This window comes from Bufo gargarizans, chromosome 6 (genome assembly GCF_014858855.1).
Source record: "Bufo gargarizans isolate SCDJY-AF-19 chromosome 6, ASM1485885v1, whole genome shotgun sequence".
Classification (NCBI taxonomy): domain Eukaryota; kingdom Metazoa; phylum Chordata; class Amphibia; order Anura; family Bufonidae; genus Bufo; species Bufo gargarizans.
In genome coordinates this window covers 112,699,026-112,721,712 of record NC_058085.1, presented here as the reverse complement: position 1 = coordinate 112,721,712, position 22,687 = coordinate 112,699,026, and the positions used below count along the sequence as shown (strand labels likewise).

General features: G+C 45.3%; 1 protein-coding gene across 1 annotated transcript in view; it reads left to right on the top strand.

Moving 5' to 3' along the window:
* Positions 1 to 2,162: 2,162 nt before the first annotated feature.
* The window catches only part of LOC122940559 (serine/threonine-protein kinase 4-like), a 72,041-nt gene continuing 51,516 nt past the window's right edge, over positions 2,163 to 22,687 (top strand). Inside the window, exons 1-4 of the mRNA XM_044297160.1 lie at positions 2,163 to 2,326; positions 8,265 to 8,345; positions 15,148 to 15,276; positions 19,090 to 19,204. Coding sequence (XP_044153095.1) covers positions 2,292 to 2,326; positions 8,265 to 8,345; positions 15,148 to 15,276; positions 19,090 to 19,204 — 360 coding nt within the window. The 5' untranslated portion in view covers positions 2,163 to 2,291. The remainder of the gene's footprint in view (positions 2,327 to 8,264; positions 8,346 to 15,147; positions 15,277 to 19,089; positions 19,205 to 22,687) is intronic.

Here is a 22,687-nt window from a genome sequence, read left to right as displayed (position 1 = left end):
ACGCATCCTGACACAATCCGTATTGTTCGTGTGAAAGAGGCATATAATAACAATCCACAATCTCCTAGCACCCATCAGTGAAAAACACATTGCATCTGGATGCCTTCCGTTTTTCACGCAAACGGCATTCGCTTCTACGGAGCCAGAGCTGTGTGAAAAACGCACAATATAGAACGTACTGCGATTTTTCCTGAACACAAAGATGATACGTGAAAAACGTGTACACAGACCCATTGTAATGAATGAGTCGAGACTGAGTCCAGGTGCTATGCGTTCACTACACTATGCATTCTATCTGGATGCAATGTGTTTTTCACAAATGGTTGCTAGGAGATGTAGATTGTTATTTTTCAGTTTTTCTTCACTTGCGTGAAAAACGCATGCAATACGGACAGACGAAAACACACACTGAACGCAATAACAGAAAAAAACTGATTAAACTTGTGTGCAAAACCATCATTTTTTCTGAATCTGCATCGCTAGTGTGAAAGGGGCCTCATGTCGCAGTGGTGCTGTGTTTTTGGTGTGTTTTTCATGTGGTTTTTACATTTTCTTCCAGCAAAGGAAAAATTAAAATTAAAATCACACACAGAACTGAAGTACATTAATTACAAAATAGTTATATTTAAAGGGGTTCTGCAGCTTGTTTAAACTGATGATCTATCCTCTGGATAGATCATCACCGACACCCGAGACCCCCGCCGATCACCTGTTTGAGGGGGCAGTGGCGCTCCAGTAGCGCCGCGGGCTTCTCACTGTTTACCACTGGCCCAGTGACATCACAACTAGTATCACTGGCCTGGGCGGGGCTAAGCTCCATTAAAGTGAACAGAGCTTAGCTCCGCCCAGGCCAGTGATACTAGTCGTGACATCACTGGGCCAGCGGTAAACAGTGAGAAGGCAGCGGCGCTACAGCTGAATGGCGGGGGTCCCGGGTGTCGGACCCTCGCCGATCAGTTTAAACAAGTGTAGAACCCCTTAATGTCTCCATCCAGCAGATCCTGCCCACCAAAAACGTAGCACAGCCACGATGTGTGACAGCGCCCTTAGTAAAAAGCATCATACCAGTCGGAACCGAAGCCGAGTTCGGTTCCAAATTTTATAGTGGTTTTCCACTTTTAAAAACACCAAAGTGATTCAATGAAGTCTCGTGCGACTTTGCAAAAAACTGACCTCGGCTCATCGGAGCCCATACATTTTAATACTGTACGGAGGTGGATCTCCGTACAGTATTAAACTGAAGTTTTGAACAAAGTGACTTCGGATATAGCATCCGAAGCTCGCTTCGCTCATCACTAATGACGAGGAGCAGGTCTCAGCATAAGGGTGGATTTACACGACCGTATTTTGGTCCACATCTGAGCTGCATTTTGTTGCGGATCGCACGTGGACCCATTCGTGTCCATGGGACTGCAGAAAAATGTGGACAGCACCCGGATGTCATCTGTGTGCTGTCCACATCCGTTTGCCCACTCTCAACATTATTGAACATATTTTGCGGACAAGAATAGGCATTTCTTCACTGGGACCCACGAAAAGTGCGGAAGGCACACAGACCATATCCATATTTTTTGAGACCGCAAAACGGATACGGTCGTGTGAATGCACCCTTACTTCAATGCCTCCTCCGGCAGTCCGTCCGCCTGACTGAAAATGATTCCAGCCCATAGCAGAGTAGATTTCAGTCATTTACACCAGCGTATCGGAGCCGACGGCCATGCCCTCACCTCCTTTTCAGAAACTGGCGAGATAGGGGTAAAAATGGCAGTTCTGACTAAATCTAGTCGAAAAAAGGCATTTAAAAAGTCACAAAACCATGCTTGGCGTCTTTTTAACGCCAAATCCATGGCGTTAGGTGGATAAATCTTCCCCTTAAACGCCTTATGTGAATGTGAACACGGCATACAGTATAGGTAATGTCTATACAGTATTTAGATGAAATGCCCCCTTTCTATCACCCTGCAGTCCTGGTGCTGCTTTGGGACATGGTCAAACATTGTACAGTAGGTGGCAGGCTATGCTGGTAGTTGTAGTTGTAAGGCAGCACGTGCCCTGGTCTCCACCCTGCTGTACGGGAGGACAGACACCTGCAGGAGCTCCCTGATAACCTATCTGAGGTGACATCAGAGCTGCTGTGACTTGTGTGTGAGGCTCTGGCTTCCTGTTCCTACTTCCGTTCTCTGGGGTATGTAAATGTTTGTGCACACTGCTGTCTGCAGGAACCGCAGCTGCCATCATCCTGTGCCTCAGGTACCTGCAGAGGAGGCTGCGTCCACCTACCTGACAGCAACATGGAGGCTGTGCAGATGAGGAACCACCCCAGGAGGTAGCGCGTCCACCACTCATTGCTGACTGGAGATGTATTACATTGTATCATGTGCTCGAGCAGTTTTTATACTATTTTCATAATGTCGGGATGTTTTATGAATTGGAGGTACAGACATATGGTGGTCACAGCTGCAGAGTCATGTCTGTGGACACAGGAGGGTCTTTTATGCTTCTAGGTCTGCACTTGGTCCATAACTGCTAGCTGCACTTTATTGCTTCATATATACTAGGAACAGAACTGCAAAGCTGCTCTGTCCAAGGCTGAACATGGAGGTCTTCTTCATGTATCCCAAGATCTGGGACAGGTCTCTTTCTGTTAGCACTGCTTCTACACAACTTTGCACACAATGACCATCTTGGGTTTTTTATTATTTCATGTTTACTATGTGGTCCTGTTTACACTGTCGCAGTAATTCCTCTTCAGTAGTGTTGAGCAAACCTCTATTTTCAAGTTCGACGTACGAGATTCAGGTTCTGGTTATCTAAGAATTTCGTTATGGATTCCGCTACCGCGGACCATAACTTATGGAATCCGTAACGGAATTCTTAGATACGCCGAACTTGAAACCACAACTTCGCTCAACACTATTCAGCATCGATTCGGTGCTCAGTGTGCGCTGAAACCACCTCCCATTGTTTTCAGGGGACAGCCGTGCCAAGGGTATTCGTGCAGGTCCATTGTTGGTGCGATTACCATGTGGAACCCTTTGCTTTTCACATTAGCGGCAGGACGGATCCGAAAGGCTGTTCACCCTGTCGGATCCGTTGTCCTGCTATTTCGTTGTGCCGCTGGACCGCCGCTCTGTCTCCATTGACTATAATGGGAACGGGGCGGAGCTCCGGCGCAGTTCGCGGTGAGAGGCCGCCAGACTAAAAAGTCGGACACGCAGTACTTTTCGGCTATTTTCACACTAGCGTTAGTGTGATCCGGCAGGCAGTTTTGTCGTCGGAGCTGCCTGCCGGATCCGCCAATCAGTGTGACACCTGACAGCAGTCTTGCAGTCTTTTTCACAGTTTTCCCGTCCTTCAGTTCTTTTGCAATGCCGGATCCGGCACTTAGGCTTCTTTCACATTAGCGTTTTTCTTTTACGGCATAGTTCCGTCACAGGGGCTCTATACCGGAAAATAACTGATCAGGCATATCCCCATGCATTCTGAATGGAGAGTAATCCGTTCAGGATGCATCAGGAGGTCTTCAGTTCAGTCATTTTGACTGATCAGGCAAAAGAGAAAACCGTAGCATGCTACGGTTTTATCTCCGGCGAAAAAACTAAAGACTTGCCTGACTGCCGGATCCGGCATTTTTTTCCATAGGAATGTATTAGTGCCAAAATACCGGATTGCCGAATCCATCCTTCCGGTCTGCACATGCGCAGACCTTTAAAAATGAGAAAAAAATAAATACCGGATCCGTTTTGCCTGATGACACCGGAAAAACGGATCCGGTATTGCAATGCATTTTTCTGACTGATCAGGCATTTTCTGACTGTTCAGGATCCTGATCAGATCCTGAACAGTCTGAAAAATGCCTGGTCAGTCAGAAAAAATGACATCCGTTTGCATACAGTTTGTCTGATCAGGCAGGCAGTTCAGGCAACGGAACTGCCTGCCGGAATCAAACAACGCAAGTGTGAAAGTACCCTAATGCAAGTCAATGGGAATTAATGCCGGATCCGGCATTCCGGCGACTGATCAGGCATTTTGGACAGACATAATACCGCAGCATGCTGCGGTATTATGTCCGGCTAAAACGCCTGACAGTGACTGAATGGAAGGCATACTGATGCAAACTGAACGGATTTCTATCTATTCAGAATACATGGGGATATGCCTAATCAGTTCTTTTCCGGCATAGAGCCATTTTGACGGAACTCTATGCTGGAAAAGAATAACGCTAGTGTGAAAGTACCCTTAGTCCGGCGGCCTCTTAAATTGCACTGCCGTGCTGCGCCGGAGCTCCGCCACCGTCCCCATTATAGTAAATAGGGACGGAGCTGCGGCATGGCGAAATAGCTGTGGCACGGCGAAATAGCGGATCCGTCCTGCCGCTAGTATGAAAATAGCCTATCAAAAACCTGCTCATGGTTTAGCGCCGTTCAGCTGGTTTTCGTATACAGTATCGGCCAAGTAGATCAGATCTTTAGTAATATGGTGCAGAAATTGGTCTGCAGTGTGGATTTTAAAATCTGCAGCATGTCAAGTGTTTGAATAGGCTCGTGTTTTTTGCTTCAGTTTTTTGTGCCGTGACGTTTTCAGTGCCATTTTTTTTCTACAGCATGCTGCGCTTTTGAAAAGAAAGAGCGGCAAAAAGCACCACTTAATAACAAATGGCAGCAGCAAAAAACCCTTGTGTCCTGCATTTCATGTTTCCCATAGACTTCAGCTGGTATTTGGAGCTGGAGTTTTTCCAACAAAAAATACAGGTGCAAAAAAACACCAGTGAAAGCAGCTTTAGTCCAGGTCCACTGTTAACATGCATGTTCTTCTTGACAGGCGTCTTGCACACAACCGTATGGCTTTTTCAGTATTTTGCGGTCCGCAAAAAATATGGATGATGTCTGTGTGTATTCCGTTTTTTGCGGAATGGAACAGTTGGCCCCTGATAGAACAGTTCTATCCTTGTCCGTTTTTTTGCGGATCCATCAAAATGAATGGTTCTGTATTTGGAACGCAAAAAATGGAACATAAACAGAAAAAAAACGTTTGTGTGCAAGAGGCATTAAAGGGATATTAACTATTAGGCTCCATTCACACATCTGTAATAATGGGTCCGCATCCGTTCCGCAAATTGCGGAATGGGTGCTGACCCATTTATTCTCTATGGGGACGGAATGGATGCGGAGAGCACACTTGCGCATCCGCATTTCCGGAGCGTGCCGCCGATCTTCGGGTCCCGAAAAAAAAATAGAACATGTCCTATTCTTGTTCGCAATTGAGGACAAGAATAGGCATTTCTATGGGGGTGCCGGCCGGGTGTATTGCGGATCCGCAATGCACTTCGGATGTCTGAATGGACCCTTAGATCGATGACGATCCTACTGCTGGGACCCCCACTGGTCACAAGAAAGAGTACCCCAGCGGCCGGTTAAAGGGAACCTGTGACCTGGATTTTGGGTATAGAGCTGAGGACATGGGTTGTTAGACACGTGCAGTGCCGCTCTATTCTCTTACAGATGAATGTAGTGAAGACCGCAGAGTACAGCGCTCACCTATTTCCAGAACTCCCTTAGAGATGAATGACGTGGCAGCTTGCATGCCCTAGCTGCTGCTCTGTTCATTTGGGAAGCTCCGAGGGATATGGGATACCGGTTTGTGTAATTGGTGGGGGTCCCAGGAGTAGGATCATCATCAATAGTTATCCCCCTTATCCTGTGTATAGAGGATAACTTTTAACAACCGGAATACCCCTTTAATGTACTTGGCCTAGCCAGAAAGCAGGGGAAATATATAGCTTTATACCATGGGCTTCTGAAAGGAAACTAAAAATGCTCCTTTGTGTCCTTTGCCCAGAGCTGATGGGACATTAGATTACCAGCAGTGTATTAGTGTCTAGTACTGTATGTAGCAGGAGCATGTGCCCTAACTTGACGTCCAGCTGTACTCCCATCATCCGTATAAGGCCTCATGCACACTGCAATTGTTTTTGTCCGCATCCAAGCCGCAGTTTTGGCGGCTCGAATGCGGACCCATTCACTTCAATGGGGCCGCAAAAGATGCGGATAGCACTCCGTGTGCTGTCTGCATCGGTTGCTCCGTTCCGTGGCCCCGCAAAAAAAAAAAATACATGTCCTATTCTTGTCCGCGCTTTGCGGACAAGAATAGGCAGTTATATTAAAGGCTGTCCGTGCCGTTCTGTAAATTGCAGAACGCGTATGGACGCCATCCGTGTTTTGCGGATCCGCGATTTGCAAACCGCAGAACACACCACAGCCGTGTGCATGAGGCCTAAGGGGGACTGTGTAGGAGTCTTAGTACAGGATGTGTCGTCATAATCGGAGCCTCTGTATTTCACTCACACAATGGCCTCGCTGTGCGGCGTCCACATAGATACAGCACGGCCTGTCAGGATCTTCTTACATTTCAAGGGTTGTGTAATAAATTCTTGGGCAAGCCTCTTCACTTCTTCTTTTTTGCATCAGAAGCCGGAAGGTGCTATTTAAATACCATTAAAATGCCCGGCTCGTCTCTGCCACTTCCTATTATGTATTATCTATCACTTAGTGAACACAGAGGGAACGAAGAGACCTTTCTGAGCGCTGCCGTGCAGAGACCACAGGGGTGTGACATCCGGCGGCAGCAGCCCAAAGAAAAAGATCAACGTCACTTGGCTTACACCGCCATGTCACTACCTGATGTCAGTTTCCGCCTCGAGTCAAAGGGGCTGTTCACAGTGCGTTTTTTGGCTTACACCGCCATGTCACTACCTGATGTCAGTTTCCGCCTCGAGTCAAAGGGGCTGTTCACAGTGCGTTTTTGCCGTACGTCAAGTGGATACATTTACACACAGTTAAAAAAAAGTATACAAATGTATGCAACTTTGTGGCTATCTCTCTTTTTTTACATATACGTTTGACGGATGTGCATACAGTTTTTTTGCAACTTTTCTTTTTTTAAATAAAGATTTGATGTATATCAAAGGAAGTATCTGGATAGAAACGGATACGATTAACAGATGATAAACATATTGTCTTACATTTTTAGGCCTCATGCACACGACCGTTGTGTGCATCCGTGTCCATTGTTCCGTTTTCCGTGATTTTCTGCGGACCCATTGACTTTCAATGGGTCCGTTGAAAACTCGGAAAATGCACCGTTTGTCATCCGCGTCCGTGATCCGTGTCCGTTTTTTTCCTATCATTTTCAAGACAAACTTGACTTATATATTTTTTTTTTTTTTCACTTTTCTGGTCTGGTGATCCTCCAAAAATCAAGGAAAACACACGGAAGAAAAAACAGACACGGATCACGGAACCCCGTTTTGCGGACCGTGCAAAAAATACTGTTGTGTGCATGAGGCCTTTTAGGAATTTGTTTAAATTTAAAAAGCATCAGTAAAGATTCTTCAAAATATGTTTAGCCTAAAAACATGATTGAAACAATAGGTCATGTTGTGGTGACACATTCCCTTTAGGCCGCCCATACACATGATATAGCTGTCAGTCAAAACCCTATTTCCTTTGACGCTATGTAAATACAATGGTTTACTTACCCTTTACTAATAATGTGTTGCAGCTTGTGTTATAGTCCAGAGCTGCATTCACAATTCTGCTGGAATCAGCTAAGAATATTGTCATTATTAGACACATCCCTACTGTCTTAGCTCCTTTAATGTCATAGGAAAGTTATTCAGATAACTGTACCATACAAATCTACAGAGAAGCTGTGGGTAAATGCAGATCAGGCCTATACAGTTTGAAACTGGTTTTGGACAAGGATATTATGGATGTATTTTTGCACCCATATGGTTGGAGATCCTGTGTAATTCCCAACCTGACAGCATCATAAGTGTCTGTTATGCATGGACGCATCAAAACAATAGTCCTTTCTCAATGACTTCTGTGGGAGAGTTTTGTGAGCATGCTTTGTTATCTGCTTAGGTCACTGTGCAGGGGAGGGGTAGGAGATGAGCTCAGCAGTGGACCCTGGGTTATCTGCCTCCAGCTTTATGATAGCAGGTTGTTTCTTGTGATCCTCATCCTGCCTGTGATGATAATGAGATGACTGCTGAGAAGTGATCTGTACAGAAGAGGATGTGTTACCCTATTCTGAAGCTCAGTGGTCATTGAGAAAACTACAATAGTTGAGGAAAATGGTTTAATAGAAATAAAGACATGGGCAATGGTGTCTTTGAGAAGTGTAGGAGTGCCTGTGACATGCTGTTCCCTTTTATATTTCATGTCTGCTAACAGAAACCTCTTGTCTGCACTTTACTATAGGCAGTTAAAAAAACTAAGTGAAGACAACTTAAATAAACAACCGGAGGAAGTATTTGATATCCTAGAAAAACTTGGTGAAGGGTAAGTGAAAAAGTTTCAAATCTTTTGATATGCCATTCATCTGAAAAATAGAAATATACGCTATTCTGACCATCCACCTAATTTAAACAATAACATGATATTTAGCAAAAAAATAAAAAGCCTAAGGGTAGGTTCACACCTCTGCTTCACTGATTCGTCAGGCTGTTCCAGCAGAGAACAGCCTACCGTCATTTACTGGATCTGGCCTAGCCGGATACTGATGTTTACTGCCAGACCCCATTGACTATAATGGGATCCAGCCAGTTTGCAGCAGGAGTGCTGGGTTTCAGCAGGACAAAAAACAGTACATGCAGCGTTTTTTGTCTGGCCCAAAACCCCTTAAAGGGGTTATCCGACTTAAATAAATTTATTCTAATTACTCTTATTCTAGTTCACTGAAGGTTTCTTTAAATCACTTCTATAAGCTATCTTTCTCCATTTGGCCAGTTTAATTCTGGGTCATGTGACCCCTGACGTCAGCAAGCCGGCTCTGGTGCCCTCCCCTCTCCAGCTCTCCTCACACTGCCTCGGCTCTGGTATGCGATCGCTCATGCGCGGTACTTACCAGAGCCGAGGCGATCTCTTCTCCAGCAGCAGGGTATGTTTTTCCCTCCTGCACTCACTGGGGCTAGAGGTGCCAGTTTGTACACATGGATCGTTCTTACAGCCCTGTTCCCTGTTCTTACAGCCCTCCCCCCCTTCCCCCCCACTAGCAGACATTACACATTTAACACACCCTGGGAAAAAATAAATAAATGTCAATCATATTTTTGGATTCAGCTATACATAATACATATATTTATCAAAGCAATATCTACAGACGTGGACAAAATTGTTGGTACCCTTTGGTCAATGAAAGAAAAAGTCACAATGGTCACAGAAATAACTTTAATCTGACAAAAGTAATAATAAATTAAAATTCTATAAATGTTAACCAATGAAAGTCAGACATTGTTTTTCAACCATGCTTCAACAGAATTATGTAAAAAAATAAACTCATGAAACAGGCATGGACAAAAATGATGGTACCCCTAACTTAATATTTTGTTGCGCAACCTATTGAGGCAATCACTGCAATCAAACGCTTCCTGTAACTGTCAATGAGACATCTGCACCTCTCAGCAGGTATTTTGGCCCACTCCTCATGAGCAAACTGCTCCAGTTGTGTCCGGTTTGAAGGGTGCCTTTTCCAGACTGCATGTTTCAGCTCCTTCCAAAGATGCTCAATAGGATTGAGGTCAGGGCTCATAGAAGGCCACTTTAGAATAGTCCAATTTTTTCCTCTTAGCCATTCTTGGGTGTTTTTAGCGGTGTGTTTTGGGTCATTGTCCTGTTGCAAGACCCATGACCTGCGACTGAGACCAAGCTTTCTGACACTGGCTAGTACATTTCTCTCTAGAATTCCTTGATAGTCTTGAGATTTCATTGTACCCTGCACAGATTCAAGACACCCTGTGCCAGACGCAGCAAAGCAGCCCCAGAACATAACAGAGCCTCCTCCATGTTTCACAGTAGGGACAGTGTTCTTTTCTTGATATGCTTCATTTTTTCGTCTGTGAACATACAGCTGATGTGCCTTGGCAAAAACTTCGATTTTTGTCTCATCTGTCCACAGGACATTCTCCCAGAAGCTTTGTGGCTTGTCAACATGTAGTTTGGCATATTCCAGTCTTGCTTTTTTATGATTCGTTTTCAACAATGGTGTCCTCCTTGGTCGTCTCCCATGTAGTCCACTTTGGCTCAAACAACGACGGATGGTGCGATCTGACACTGATGTTCCTTGAGCATGAAGTTCACCTTGAATCTCTTTAGAAGTCTTTCTAGGCTCTTTTGTTACCATTCGGATTATCCGTCTCTTAGATTTGTCATCAATTTTCCTCCTGCGGCCACGTCCAGGGAGGTTGGCTACAGTCCCATGGATCTTAAACTTATGAATAATATGTGCAACTGTACTCACAGGAACATCTAGTTGCTTGGAGATGGTCTTATAGCCTTTACCTTTAACATGCTTGTCTATAATTTTCTTTCTGATCTCTTGAGACAGCTCTTTCCTTTGCTTCCTCTGGTCCATGTCGAGTGTGGTACACACCATATCACCAAACAACACAGTGATTACCTGGAGCCATATATATAGGCCCAATGGCTGATTACAAGGTTGTAGACACCTGTGATGCTAATTAGTGGACACACCTTGAATTAACATGTCCCTTTGGTCACATTATGTTCTGTGTTTTCTAGGGGTACCATCATTTTTGTCCATGCCTGTTTCATGAGTTTATTTTTTTACATAATTCTGTTGAAGCATGGTTGAAAAACAATGTCTGACTTTCATTGGTTAACATTTATAGAATTTTAATTTATTATTACTTTTGTCAGATTAAAGTTATTTCTGTGACCATTGTGACTTTTTCTTTCATTGACCAAAGGGTACCAACAATTTTGTCCACGTCTGTATATTGAATATATATTTGAATAATATAGATATTGCTTAGATACAGATACTGCTAATGGTACTTTCACACTAGCGCAAGTGTATTTTCACACTAGCGGCAGGACGTATCCGACTGGCTGTTCACCCTGTCGGATCCGCCCTGCCGCTATTTGGCCGTGCCGCTAGACTGCTGCTCCATCCCCATTGACTATAATGGGGACGGGGCAGAGCTCCGGCGCAGCACGGCGAGAGATCGCAGGACTAAGACTACTTTCACACTTGCAGCATAGTGATCCGGCGAGCAGTTAAGACAACAGAACTGCCTGCCGGATCCGGCATTGCAAAACAACTGAAGGGTGGATCCGTCCTTCCGGTCTGCGCATGAGCAGACCATGAAAACTGTGAAAAAGACTGCCACACAGATCCGTTCATCCGCATGACAAGCGGATAGACGGATCCGTACTTGCAATGCATTTCTAGACGGATTCGCACCTGGGATCCGTCTACAAATGCTGTCAGTTGTCACACTGATCGGCGGATCCGGCAGCTGCAATGTGACAGGAAGATCTTCTGCCAGTGTGAGCTAGGAGATGATTGTGTGTTTTTTTTTTTTTGATGCAAAGTGCAGAGCAGGGGGCGGGAAAGGTCAGGTTGTTCACACCCAGAAATATTCATGAGGCAGAGCTCAGGCTTTCTTGTTATACGCCCCCTCAGCATGTAAACAAAGCAATGACAGAACCATGAAAAGGTGTACATATGGGTTTTAGGCCTCCTGCACACGACAGTTTTTTTTCACGGTCCGCAAAAACGGGGTCCGTGATCCGTGACCGTTTTTTCGTCCGTGGGTCTTCCTTGATTTTTGGAGGATCCACGGACATGAAAAAAAAGTCGTTTTGGTGTCCGCCTGGCCGTGCGGAGCCAAACGGATCCGTCCTGAATTACAATGCAAGTCAATGGGGACGGATCCGTTTGATGTTGACACAATATGGTGCCATTTCAAACGGATCCGTCCCCATTGACTTTCAATGTAAAGTCTGGAGTTCTTTTATACCATCGGATTGGAGTTTTCTCCAATCCGATGGTATATTTTAACTTGAAGCGTCCCCATCACCATGGGAACGCCTCTATGTTAGAATATACTGTCGGATATGAGCTACTTCGTGAACCTCAGATCCGACAGTATATTCTAACACAGAGGCGTTCCCATGGTGATGGGGACGCTTCAGGTTAGAATACACTACAAACTTTGTACAAGACTGCCCCCTGCTGCCTGGCAGCACCCGATCTCTTACAGGGGGATATGATAGCACAATTAACCCCTTCAGGTGCGGCACCTAAAGGGGTTAATTGTACTATCATATTCCCCTGTAAGAGATCAGGGCTGCCAGGCAGCAGGGGGCAGACCCCCCCCCCTCCCCAGTTTGAATATCGTTGGTGGCACAGTGTGCGCCCCCCCATCGGGCCCCCCCTTCCTCCCTCTAATGTTAGAAATCGTTGGTGGCACAGTGTGCGCCCACCATCGCCCCCCCCTCCCTCCCTCTATTGTATTAAATCATTGGTGGCACAGTTTGCCAACCACCATCGCCCCCCCCCCCCTCTGTAGCAGTAACAACATTGGTGGCAGTGTGCGGCCTCCCATTCCCCCCCCCCCCATCATTGGTGGCAGCGGAGTTCCGATCGGAGTCCCAGTTTAATCGCTGGGGCTCCGATCGGTAACCATGGCAACCAGGACGCTACTGCAGTCCTGGTTGCCATGGTTACTTAGCAATAGTACAACAGTAGAAGATTCATACTTACCTGCTTGCTGCTGCGATGTCTGTGAACGGCCGGGAGCTCCTCCTACTGGTAAGTGAAAGGTCTGTGCGGCGCATTGCTAAAGAACTGTCACTTACCAGTAGGAGGAGCTCCCGGCCGTTCACAGACATCGCAGCAGCAAGCAGGTAAGTATTAATCTTATACTGTTGTACTATTGCTAAGTAACCATGGCAACCAGGGCTGCAGTAGCTTCCTGGTTGCCATGGTTACCGATCGGAGCCCCAGCGATTAAACTGGGACTCCGATCGGAACTCCGCTGCCACCAATGATGGGGGGGGGGGGGGGGAATGGGAGGCCGCACACTGCCACCAATGGTTGTTACTACTATAGAGAGAGGGGGGCCGATGGTGGGCGCACACTGTGCCACCAACGATATTCAAACTGGGGAGGGGGGGGGGTCTGCCCCCTGCTGCCTGGCAGCCCTGATCTCTTACAGGGGAATATGATAGTACAATTAACCCCTTTAGGTGCCGCACCTGAAGGGGTTAATTGTGCTATCATATCCCCCTGTAAGAGATCGGGTGCTGCCAGGCAGCAGGGGGCAGTCTTGTACAAAGTTTGTAGTGTATTCTAACTAGAAGCGTCCCCATCACCATGGGAACGCTTCTGTGTTAGAATATACTGTCGGAAATGAGTTTTCACGAAGTGAAAACTTAGATCAGAAAAAGCTTTTATGCAGACGGATCTTCGGATCCGTCTGTATGAAAGCAACCTACGGCCACGGATCACGGACACGGATGCCAATCTTGTGTGCATCCGTGTTCTTTCACGGACCCATTGACTTGAATGGGTCCGTGAACCATTGTCCGTCAAAAAAATAGGACAGGTCCTATTTTTTTGACGGACAGGATACACGGATCACGGCCTCGGCTGCAAAACGGTGCATTTTCCGATTTATTTATTTTTTCCACGGACCCATTGAAAGTCAATGGGTCCGCGAAAAAAAAACGGAAAACGGGACAACGGCCACGGGTGCACACAACGGTCGTGTGCAGGAGGCCTTAACTTGATGAAATCTAGCTTAACCAAAATATATGTATATCCTGATGGATTTTAAGAGTTTTATTTTTTATTTTTATTAACTCGGATAACCCCTTTAACTCATGCTGGAAAGCGTCTGGATCCCCACCAGAACCCTTTATAGTCAATGGGGTCTGGCATGAACGTCAGTATCCGGCTAAGCCGAATCCGGTGAACTCTAGAAATGTGAAGCTACCCTTAGTCCTCTGAAGATTAGGCCTCTTTCACACGACCGTTTTTTTTTTTTTTTTTTTTTCATTTACGGGCCTTTTTTGCGTTCCGTATACAGAACCATTCATTTCAATGGTCCCGCAAAAAAAAAGGAATGTACTCCGTATGCATTCCGTTTTCGTATTTCCGTTTTTCCGTTCCGTTGAAAGATAGAACATGTCCTTTTATTGCTCGCAAATCACGTTTCGTGGCTCCATTCAAGTCAATGGGTCCGCAAAAAAAACGGAACACATACGGAAATGCATCCGTATGTCTTCCGTATCCGTTCCGTTTTTGCGGAACCATCTTTTGAAAATTTTATGCCCAGACCAATTTTTTTTTTATGTAATTACTGCATACTGTATATGCCATACGGAAAAACGGAACAGAAACGGAAACAAAAAAACAGAACAACAGATCCGTGAAAACCGACCGCAAAAGATTGAAAAAGCCATACGGTTGTGTGAAAGAGGCCTTAAGAGGAGAGAGCTGCAGCAGAAAGGACACGCTCTTGAGCTTCCAACCTTAAAGAGGTTCTGCACTTTGTTTAAACTGATCTATCCTCTGGATAGATCATCAGCTTCTGATCAGCGGGGGCCCGACACCCGGGACCCCCGCCGATCAGCTGTTTGAGGAGGTAGCGCCGCGGCCTTCTCACTGTCTACCGCCGGCCCAGTGACGTCACTACTGGTATCAATGGCCTGGGCGGGGCTAAGCACTGTTCACTTGAATGGAGCTTAGCCCCGCCCACGCTAGTTGATACTAGTCGTGACGCCATTGATACTAGTCGTGACACGGCGCTGCTGCCTTCTCAAACAGCTGATCGGCGGGGGTCCCGGGTGTCGGACCCCCGCCGAACTGAAGCTGATGATCTATCCAGAGAATAGATAATCAGTTTAAACAAAGTGCATTTAAGAAAATCTAGGAAACCAATTGGACTAATGAATGGTATAAGGCAGGCATCCTCAAACTGCGGCCCTCCAGCTGTTGCAAAACTACAACTCCCAGCATGCCCGAACAGCCTACAGGTATCAGCCTACAGCAGGGCATTGTGGGAGTTGTAGTTTTACAACAGCTGGAGGGCCGCAGTTTGAGGATGCCTGGTATAAGGTATTGTTCATACCTGGTCATGTAAATGTGGATGTGCCCTGCATTGTCTTGTTTAAGAAAACATGGAGACAGATCAGAGAGAGGAGGAAGAAAAAGCGTTGCTATTTACTGTAGGACTGTAGAACCTATTACCCATGATTCGGTACAGATACATGCCAAGCTGGCCAGTTATCCAAGGCCAGTTGCCTTTCATGATGTGTGTTCTTTCTTCCATAGGTCATATGGCAGTGTATTTAAAGCAAACCACAAGGAAACAAGCCAGATTGTGGCCATTAAACAGATTCCTGTGGAGTCTGACCTGCAGGAAATTATAAAGGAGATCTCCATCATGCAGCAGTGTGACAGGTATACTCAGCACATTAAAAAGATACTATCTTACTAAAGCCTAAAAAACGGCCAGACACTTCTGAGAGCGGCCTATCTCCCGGCACAACATAGATAAAATCCAGCACGGTTGATGCTTGAGAGTTGTGAACCCCCCATACATTTTAGGGCTCATGCACATGGCAAATTGCAGATCCGCAAAACACGGATACCAGCCGCTTGCGTTCCGAATAATGCCGAACGGAACATTCTGCCCTTTATAGAACTGCCCGATCCTTGTCCGTAATATGGACAAGAATAGGACCTGTTCTATTTTCTTTTTGCGGGGCCACGGAATGGACATACAGTGTGCTGTCCACATCTTTTGCAGCCCCATTAAAAAGGGTCCACAAAAAATGCGACTCGGATGCAGACAAAAAAATGCGGCCTTGTGCATAAGACCTAAATCTGTATACTTATCATTAATATCCGTGAATCTAGAAGGGTAGCTGTTCAGTACTCAGTATATTATTATAGTTTAGGGTAAGATTTGCATTCAGTTTTATTTTGCTTTGCGACTGATCACATCGAAGACATCCGTCTCTGTAATCTCTCTATCCCACTGACCTGAATGATAACAGAAACAACTGACCATGAGGGAACTGATGACGACTAAAGCCTTCCATATCGTATTGTGTCCGATCCCACCAGTAACATGCCAAACTAAACTAGCCGACCAGGAAACCTTTTTTAATAAAATTTGCCATTGTGCTCAAGGACCAGATAGTCATAGGATAGGGCGTTTTGGATCTATTATGCCATACACATGTAATAACAGCCAACAATGGCCACGTTTTCTAGCCTGGCCAATCACATTTTTGATAGCCAGATGTCTGCCACTGGCCATCACAAATTATCGTTCTATTTTTTCAATTGATGGTCTACCAATATGGCTTAAATCTTCCATTTTGTCCTTCTTCAGTCTTATGTATGGATGATTTAAAGGGGTTTTTGAGATTACTATGGTTTTTAACAAACATGTTCATGTCCTTACTTACCTTACATCTTCAAACTGTTTTTTTAATTTGGACTCTCCTGACCCGTTTTCACCATGTAAACCAATGACTCTGGTTTGTTTCCATCCTGTAAGGAGCACTTCCTGTTCCTGTATCCAACCAAACCCATGATGCACTTCTCTTTCCACTGCCACAACTCTAGCACCGCCCCTAACAACGCCCAGTTAGTTTCTCTCCTCCCACCCAGCTATATAAACTCTCCCCCATAATTGCCCCTGCTGTTCCTTTGATACGCCCATGGACATAACATCACAGGAAATAGGAAGGAGCTACATGGACATGGTCATGTGACCACAGCCCAGATTGAAAGATAGGAGCAATAAAGGTAATAGAAATACATTACAAAATTACAGCTGCCTTCATAAATGATTATTTTAAAAGATGTTGATGCAAATTTGGAAACCCCCTTTAAGTATGTCAGCATTTGTCCCGGATCCATAGGAATGTATAGACAAATAGAAGCAAGTATCAAAAAACCCTAATCTCTTATTCATGATTTGGTGGATTAATCCTTAGAAAATCTGAATGATAATATTTTTGCATGAAATAACCTGTCAATTATTCAATTAATTATTCAATTAATCATCCCGTAAACGAGCAGCAGCATGAATTTCTGAAGTAATAGATGTGATTTCCTTAGAGGGAATTTGCGCTTACTTTTCCCATCGCCCTTTGCTTCAAGTGTTTCTTCATATTTCTGAGTGCTGAGGAGCCTATGGAGCAATTGCTGTCAGGACACAAGGGAACTGGGGCTCATTCAATATTTAAATCTTCCTAAATTATTAAGCCTTGACCTTTTTATACAGCCAAATGATTTCCTCTTCAGTTCATTTAAATGAGTTTCCTGTGAACACTTTTCATACGCATCTCATGCGGAATGTTACCACACACAGAAATAGAAATCTATGTGAAGTGGATGAATTGGATTACTTTTAACACATGTCCTGGTTTCTCCAGGACAAACTCTGATCTTACATTTTTAATGCTGTAGTGCTCTTTTAGAATGTAGATGATATTCTGTATAGGCCGCCACTAGAGATGAGCGAATAGAATCCCACAAATTTGATCCGAATTTCAGGATAAATTTGATTCGCCTAGAAGCCGAATTTCCTTGTGCTTCGTGTCAGCGAATCGATTTAACTTGAAATAGTATAAAAAACAAAAAAACTTTCCTCCTCTGTTTGCTCGCGACGGGCCGCTAGTCTCCATCTTGTTTGAAGACTTCGGCTGAAATCCTGTGCGGTATAAGATTACATCATCACGCTGGCCGGCGTGATGCCGTAATCTCGCGCCGCACAGGATTTCTGCCGAGATCTTCACGCAAGATGGCGGCGGCCGGCCCATCGCGAGCAAATGGAGGCTGTAAGTTTGATTACATTTTTCTTTTATTGTTAATTTTACACTCAGATGTCGCAATTATGTATGAACGCCGCATCTGAGGGGTACAATGACGGGGCGGCGCTATCGCAGCTCCGTTTCATTGCACCCCCTACTTACAAAAAAATCGCTTTGTGACTAAGTAATTAGTCACAAAGCAAATTTTTTTCGTGAAACTCGGTGAATTAGCCAAATTTAACTTTTAAGAAATTCGCTCATCTCTAGCCTCCACCAATATCTACAGCGCCATGTACCTTTCTTAACCTGTCCAGGCATTTGGCATTAGAAATCCCATTGGTTTCACATCTTTCTATAATAGTTTTCAAACAGAGTATGGTTTTTATTGCCTTTCTACCTGAGGTTTTATGCTATAGACCTCCTAGAGCCCCATAGCAAAACTTAGTATGGGTCCCATTGACTCACCCAGTTTCCCAGTACACGTGTGACAGTTGCTCCCAGTCAGCACAAAGGTCAATGCAGGTGTTTCATAAATATGGTGCTCATTCCAAACACTATATTTCTCTATGTATTTACACCAGACAACTGGTAAAAATACATTGATAAACCTGGTTTCCTTCTATTATAAAGCTGGCTGCATGCAGCCACCACTAGTGCATAGGAATTTCTACAATTACCGTTTACTGGACTAGAAGCTAAATAATCCCTTTGGCGGTTGAATGAAAATGCATTGTGTTCAGCGTCGGGCTCCCCTCCCCCGGGCTCCAAAACAGTAGTGTGGTCTGCCTCAACTGAAGATATGCCACTGGCAACTTTTCATTCATCACCACAGTGATGTGTCATCTTAATAATATCTCACATATGGCACCTGTCAAGTTCGCGTCTCAACACTACAACCCGTGTAATCAAAGAATTTTGGGGAACCATGGATTCATCTGCACAGGAGTGCATATGCTGCTTATTCAGGGGTTTTAGCCATCTCGGGTATTTATGGCACTGCCCCAGAACATCTACAGAAGGAAGATGCCCCCTACTTCTGATAGAAATGCATCTAGCTGTGCAGCTGAAGAGGAGGAATAATTAAGCTGAAAAATACATTAGGGAAGCCCTAAAAATGTATGATTGTACAAAAGAAACACAGCCATTATGCAATTATTATTTTTTTTGAAAACTCAGGTACACTTTCATATTAACGCTTTCATTGATGTGAGCTGCTCATTTTTGATTCATAGAAGCCTTTTTGTTTTTCAGTTCTCTTCTATTGTTGCTTGCCTCTCATGGGCTATTTAGCTATTCTCCTACCGTAGCCATACAAACCAGCGTATTTCCCACTTTTCTTACTTGGATACCTCTTCTCCGCATAGATTTCATTGAACAGTGAGCACACTTCACGCAAGCCAAATTTAATTTGTATAAGTACATATTCACCACTCTTCTTCCACAGCCTCCACGTTGTGAAGTATTATGGAAGCTACTTTAAGAACAGTGACCTGTGGATTGTTATGGAGTATTGTGGAGGGGGCTCTGTCTCTGACATCATCCGACTGCGGAAACAAACTGTAAGTTGAACACATACTTTAGCATTATTGTGTTTCTTTCTACAGGACCATGCAGTTATGTAGTTCTTTAATTTTGTATCCTCAATAGTTAAAGGGTTCCTGTCACCCCAATTTTCACTATTAAACAGGCTGACATTATAGATGTGAAAAATGTCACCTGAATTTAACTCTGCATTTCTTTTATTTAAGTATGCCCCTGTTTTCGTGTAATTTTTACTTTTATTATATGCAAATGAGCCTCTAGGAGCAGGGGGGGGGGGGGGGGCGTTGCAGCCGGCTTTCTCACTGCCCCTGCGCCGAATACTGAACGGGACAGCGCAGGCGCGAGATTTACACGGCAGACGGGGCCAGCAGGAGAACCAAAGCTAGCCTGGCCCTGTCAATCAAGACAGAAGAGCGTGGAAATGAGGGCGAACGGAGCCTTTAGGAGCAGCTGCAACGCCCCCCCCCCCCCCACTTCTAGAGGCTCATTTGCATGTAAGAAAAGTTAAAATTACACGAAAACGGGGGCATACTTAAATAAAATAAAATGCAGAGTTAAATTCTGGTGACATTTTCACATTTATATTGTCGGCCTGTTTAATAGCGGAAATTGGGGTGACAGAAACCCTTTAAAGGGGTTTTCTGACTTTTTGTACTGTTGACCTATCCTCAGGTCATCAGTATCTGATCCGTAAAGATCTGACACCCCCACCAATCGGCTGTTTAGGGGACAGTGGTGCTTGAGTGAGTGCTGCTGCCTCCTCATAGCTTACCAAGAGCAGTGATGTCCACTGGATAGTGGCCATGCTTGGTATCGCAGCTCAGCCCCATTCACTTGACCGATGAATGTGACGTCACGGGCCTAGAGTAATCTGTAAGAAGGCTGTGGCGCTCCGGTGAACTGGGAAAATTCTGAAGACCAAATGGGACTTCAGTTCTACTGTTGTGGCTTCTTCAAAGGCATGGACAACCACTGGTCTTTTTGCCCTGTAGGCTCTTACAATAAAATGTATGTTGGTATAGATACAGAGTACGCTTTGAAAGAAAACAGTCTTTATTATCTTATAAATTTATCAAGTAAACAATAAATATGTTTTGTTGTTCAGACACACACAATATGACCAGTTGTATGAGAAGCCAAGTAAGGGCTCTTTCACACTTGCGTTGTTCTTTTCCGGCATAGAGTTCCGTCGTCGGGGCTCTATGCCGGAAGAATCCTGATCAGTTTTATCCTAATGCATTCTGAATGGAGAGAAATCCGTTCAGGATGCATCAGGATGTCTTCAGTTCAGGACCGGAACGTTTTTTGGCCGGAGAAAATACCGCAGCATGCTGCGCTTTTTGCTCCGGCCAAAAATCCTGAACACTTGCCGCAAGGCCGGATCCGGAATTAATGCCCATTGAAAGGCATTTATCCGGATCCGGCCTTAAGCTAAACGTCGTTTCGGCGCATTACCGGATCCGACGTTTAGCTTTTTCTGAATGGTTACCATGGCTGCCAGGACGCTAAAGTCCTGGCAGCCATGGTAAAGTGTAGTGGGGAGCGGGGGAGCAGTATACTTGCCGTCCGTGCGGCTCCCAGGGCGCTCCAGAGTGACGACAGGGCGCCCCACGCGCATGGATGACGTGATCGCATGGACACGTCATCCATGCGCATGGGGCGCTCTGACGTAATTCTGGAGCGCCCCGGGAGCCGCACGGATGGTAAGTATACTGCTCCCCCGCTCCCCACTACTACTATGGCTGTCCTGGCTGCCATAGTAACACTGAACGCATTTTGAAGACGGATCCGTCTTCAAATGCTTTCAGTTCACTTGTGTTTTTCCGGATCCGGTGTGTAATTCCGGCAAATGGAGTACACGACGGATCCGGACAACGCAAGTGTGAAAGAGGCCTAAGACTACTTTCACACTCTCGTTTTGGCTTTCCGTTTTTGAGATCCGTTCAGGGCTCTCACAAGCGGTCCAAAACGGATCAGTTTGCATTCTAATGCATTCTGAAAGGAAAAGGATCCGCTCAGAATGCATCAGTTTGCATCAGTTCAGTCTCCATTCCACTTTGGAGGCGGACACCAAAACGCTGCTTGCAGTGTTTTGGTGTCCGTCTGATGAACCTGAGCCAAACGGATCCGTCCTGGCACACAATGTAAGTCAATGGGGACGGATCCGTTTCCACTGACACAATCTGGCACAATAGAAAACTGATCCGTCCTCCATTGACTTCAATGGTGTTCAAGACAGATCCGTCTTGGCTATGTTAAAGATAATAACAACAGATCTGTTCAGAACAGATGCAGACGATTGTATTATCTGAACAGATCCGCACAAAACGCGAGTGTGAAAGTAGCCTAACCTTGGTAAAGAGGAGAATGAGTTACAGGAAACGGAGGACTCCAGGAGAAAATACTAACTCAGAGACCAGTTGCAGGTCACCCATAAACGCAGAAGAATGACGACAGACACTCCATCTAGTAAGCCCCAGTGCCACCACTCTGCCCAACATTATCTACACATTACTAACTGAAAAGTAAAGGTTTCATGAGGTTTTTAGGGCACGGCCACACGGTCAGGTTTCCTGATGTAGTTCTGGAAGGCTAAATCAGGAGTGGATCATAAAAGGAGAAAAAGTTCAAAGGACAGATATGACTTCTCTTTTTTGAATTCACGCCTGGTTTTGGCTTCCACAATTGTAAGCATAAACCAGAGAATCTGGCCATACCCTTATAGGACTGTAAGAAGGCTGTGGCGCTCCGGTGAACTGGGAAAATTCTGAAGACCAAATGGGACTTCAGTTCTACTGTTGTGGCTTCTTCAAAGGCATGGACAACCACTGGTCTTTTTGCCCTGTAGGCTCTTACAATAAAATGTATGTTGGTATAGATACAGAGTACGCTTTGAAAGAAAACAGTCTTTATTATCTTATAAATTTATCAAGTAAACAATAAATATGTTTTGTTGTTCAGACACACACAATATGACCAGTTGTATGAGAAGCCAAGTAAGGGCTCTTTCACACTTGCGTTGTTCTTTTCCGGCATAGAGTTCCGTCGTCGGGGCTCTATGCCGGAAGAATCCTGATCAGTTTTATCCTAATGCATTCTGAATGGAGAGAAATCCGTTCAGGATGCATCAGGATGTCTTCAGTTCAGGACCGGAACGTTTTTTGGCCGGAGAAAATACCGCAGCATGCTGCGCTTTTTGCTCCGGCCAAAAATCCAGAACACTTGCCGCAAGGCCGGATCCGGAATTAATGCCCATTGAAAGGCATTTATCCGGATCCGGCCTTAAGCTAAACGTCGTTTCGGCGCATTACCGGATCCGACGTTTAGCTTTTTCTGAATGGTTACCATGGCTGCCAGGACGCTAAAGTCCTGGCAGCCATGGTAAAGTGTAGTGGGGAGCGGGGGAGCAGTATACTTGCCGTCCGTGCGGCTCCCAGGGCGCTCCAGAGTGACGACAGGGCGCCCCACGCGCATGGATGACGTGATCGCATGGACACGTC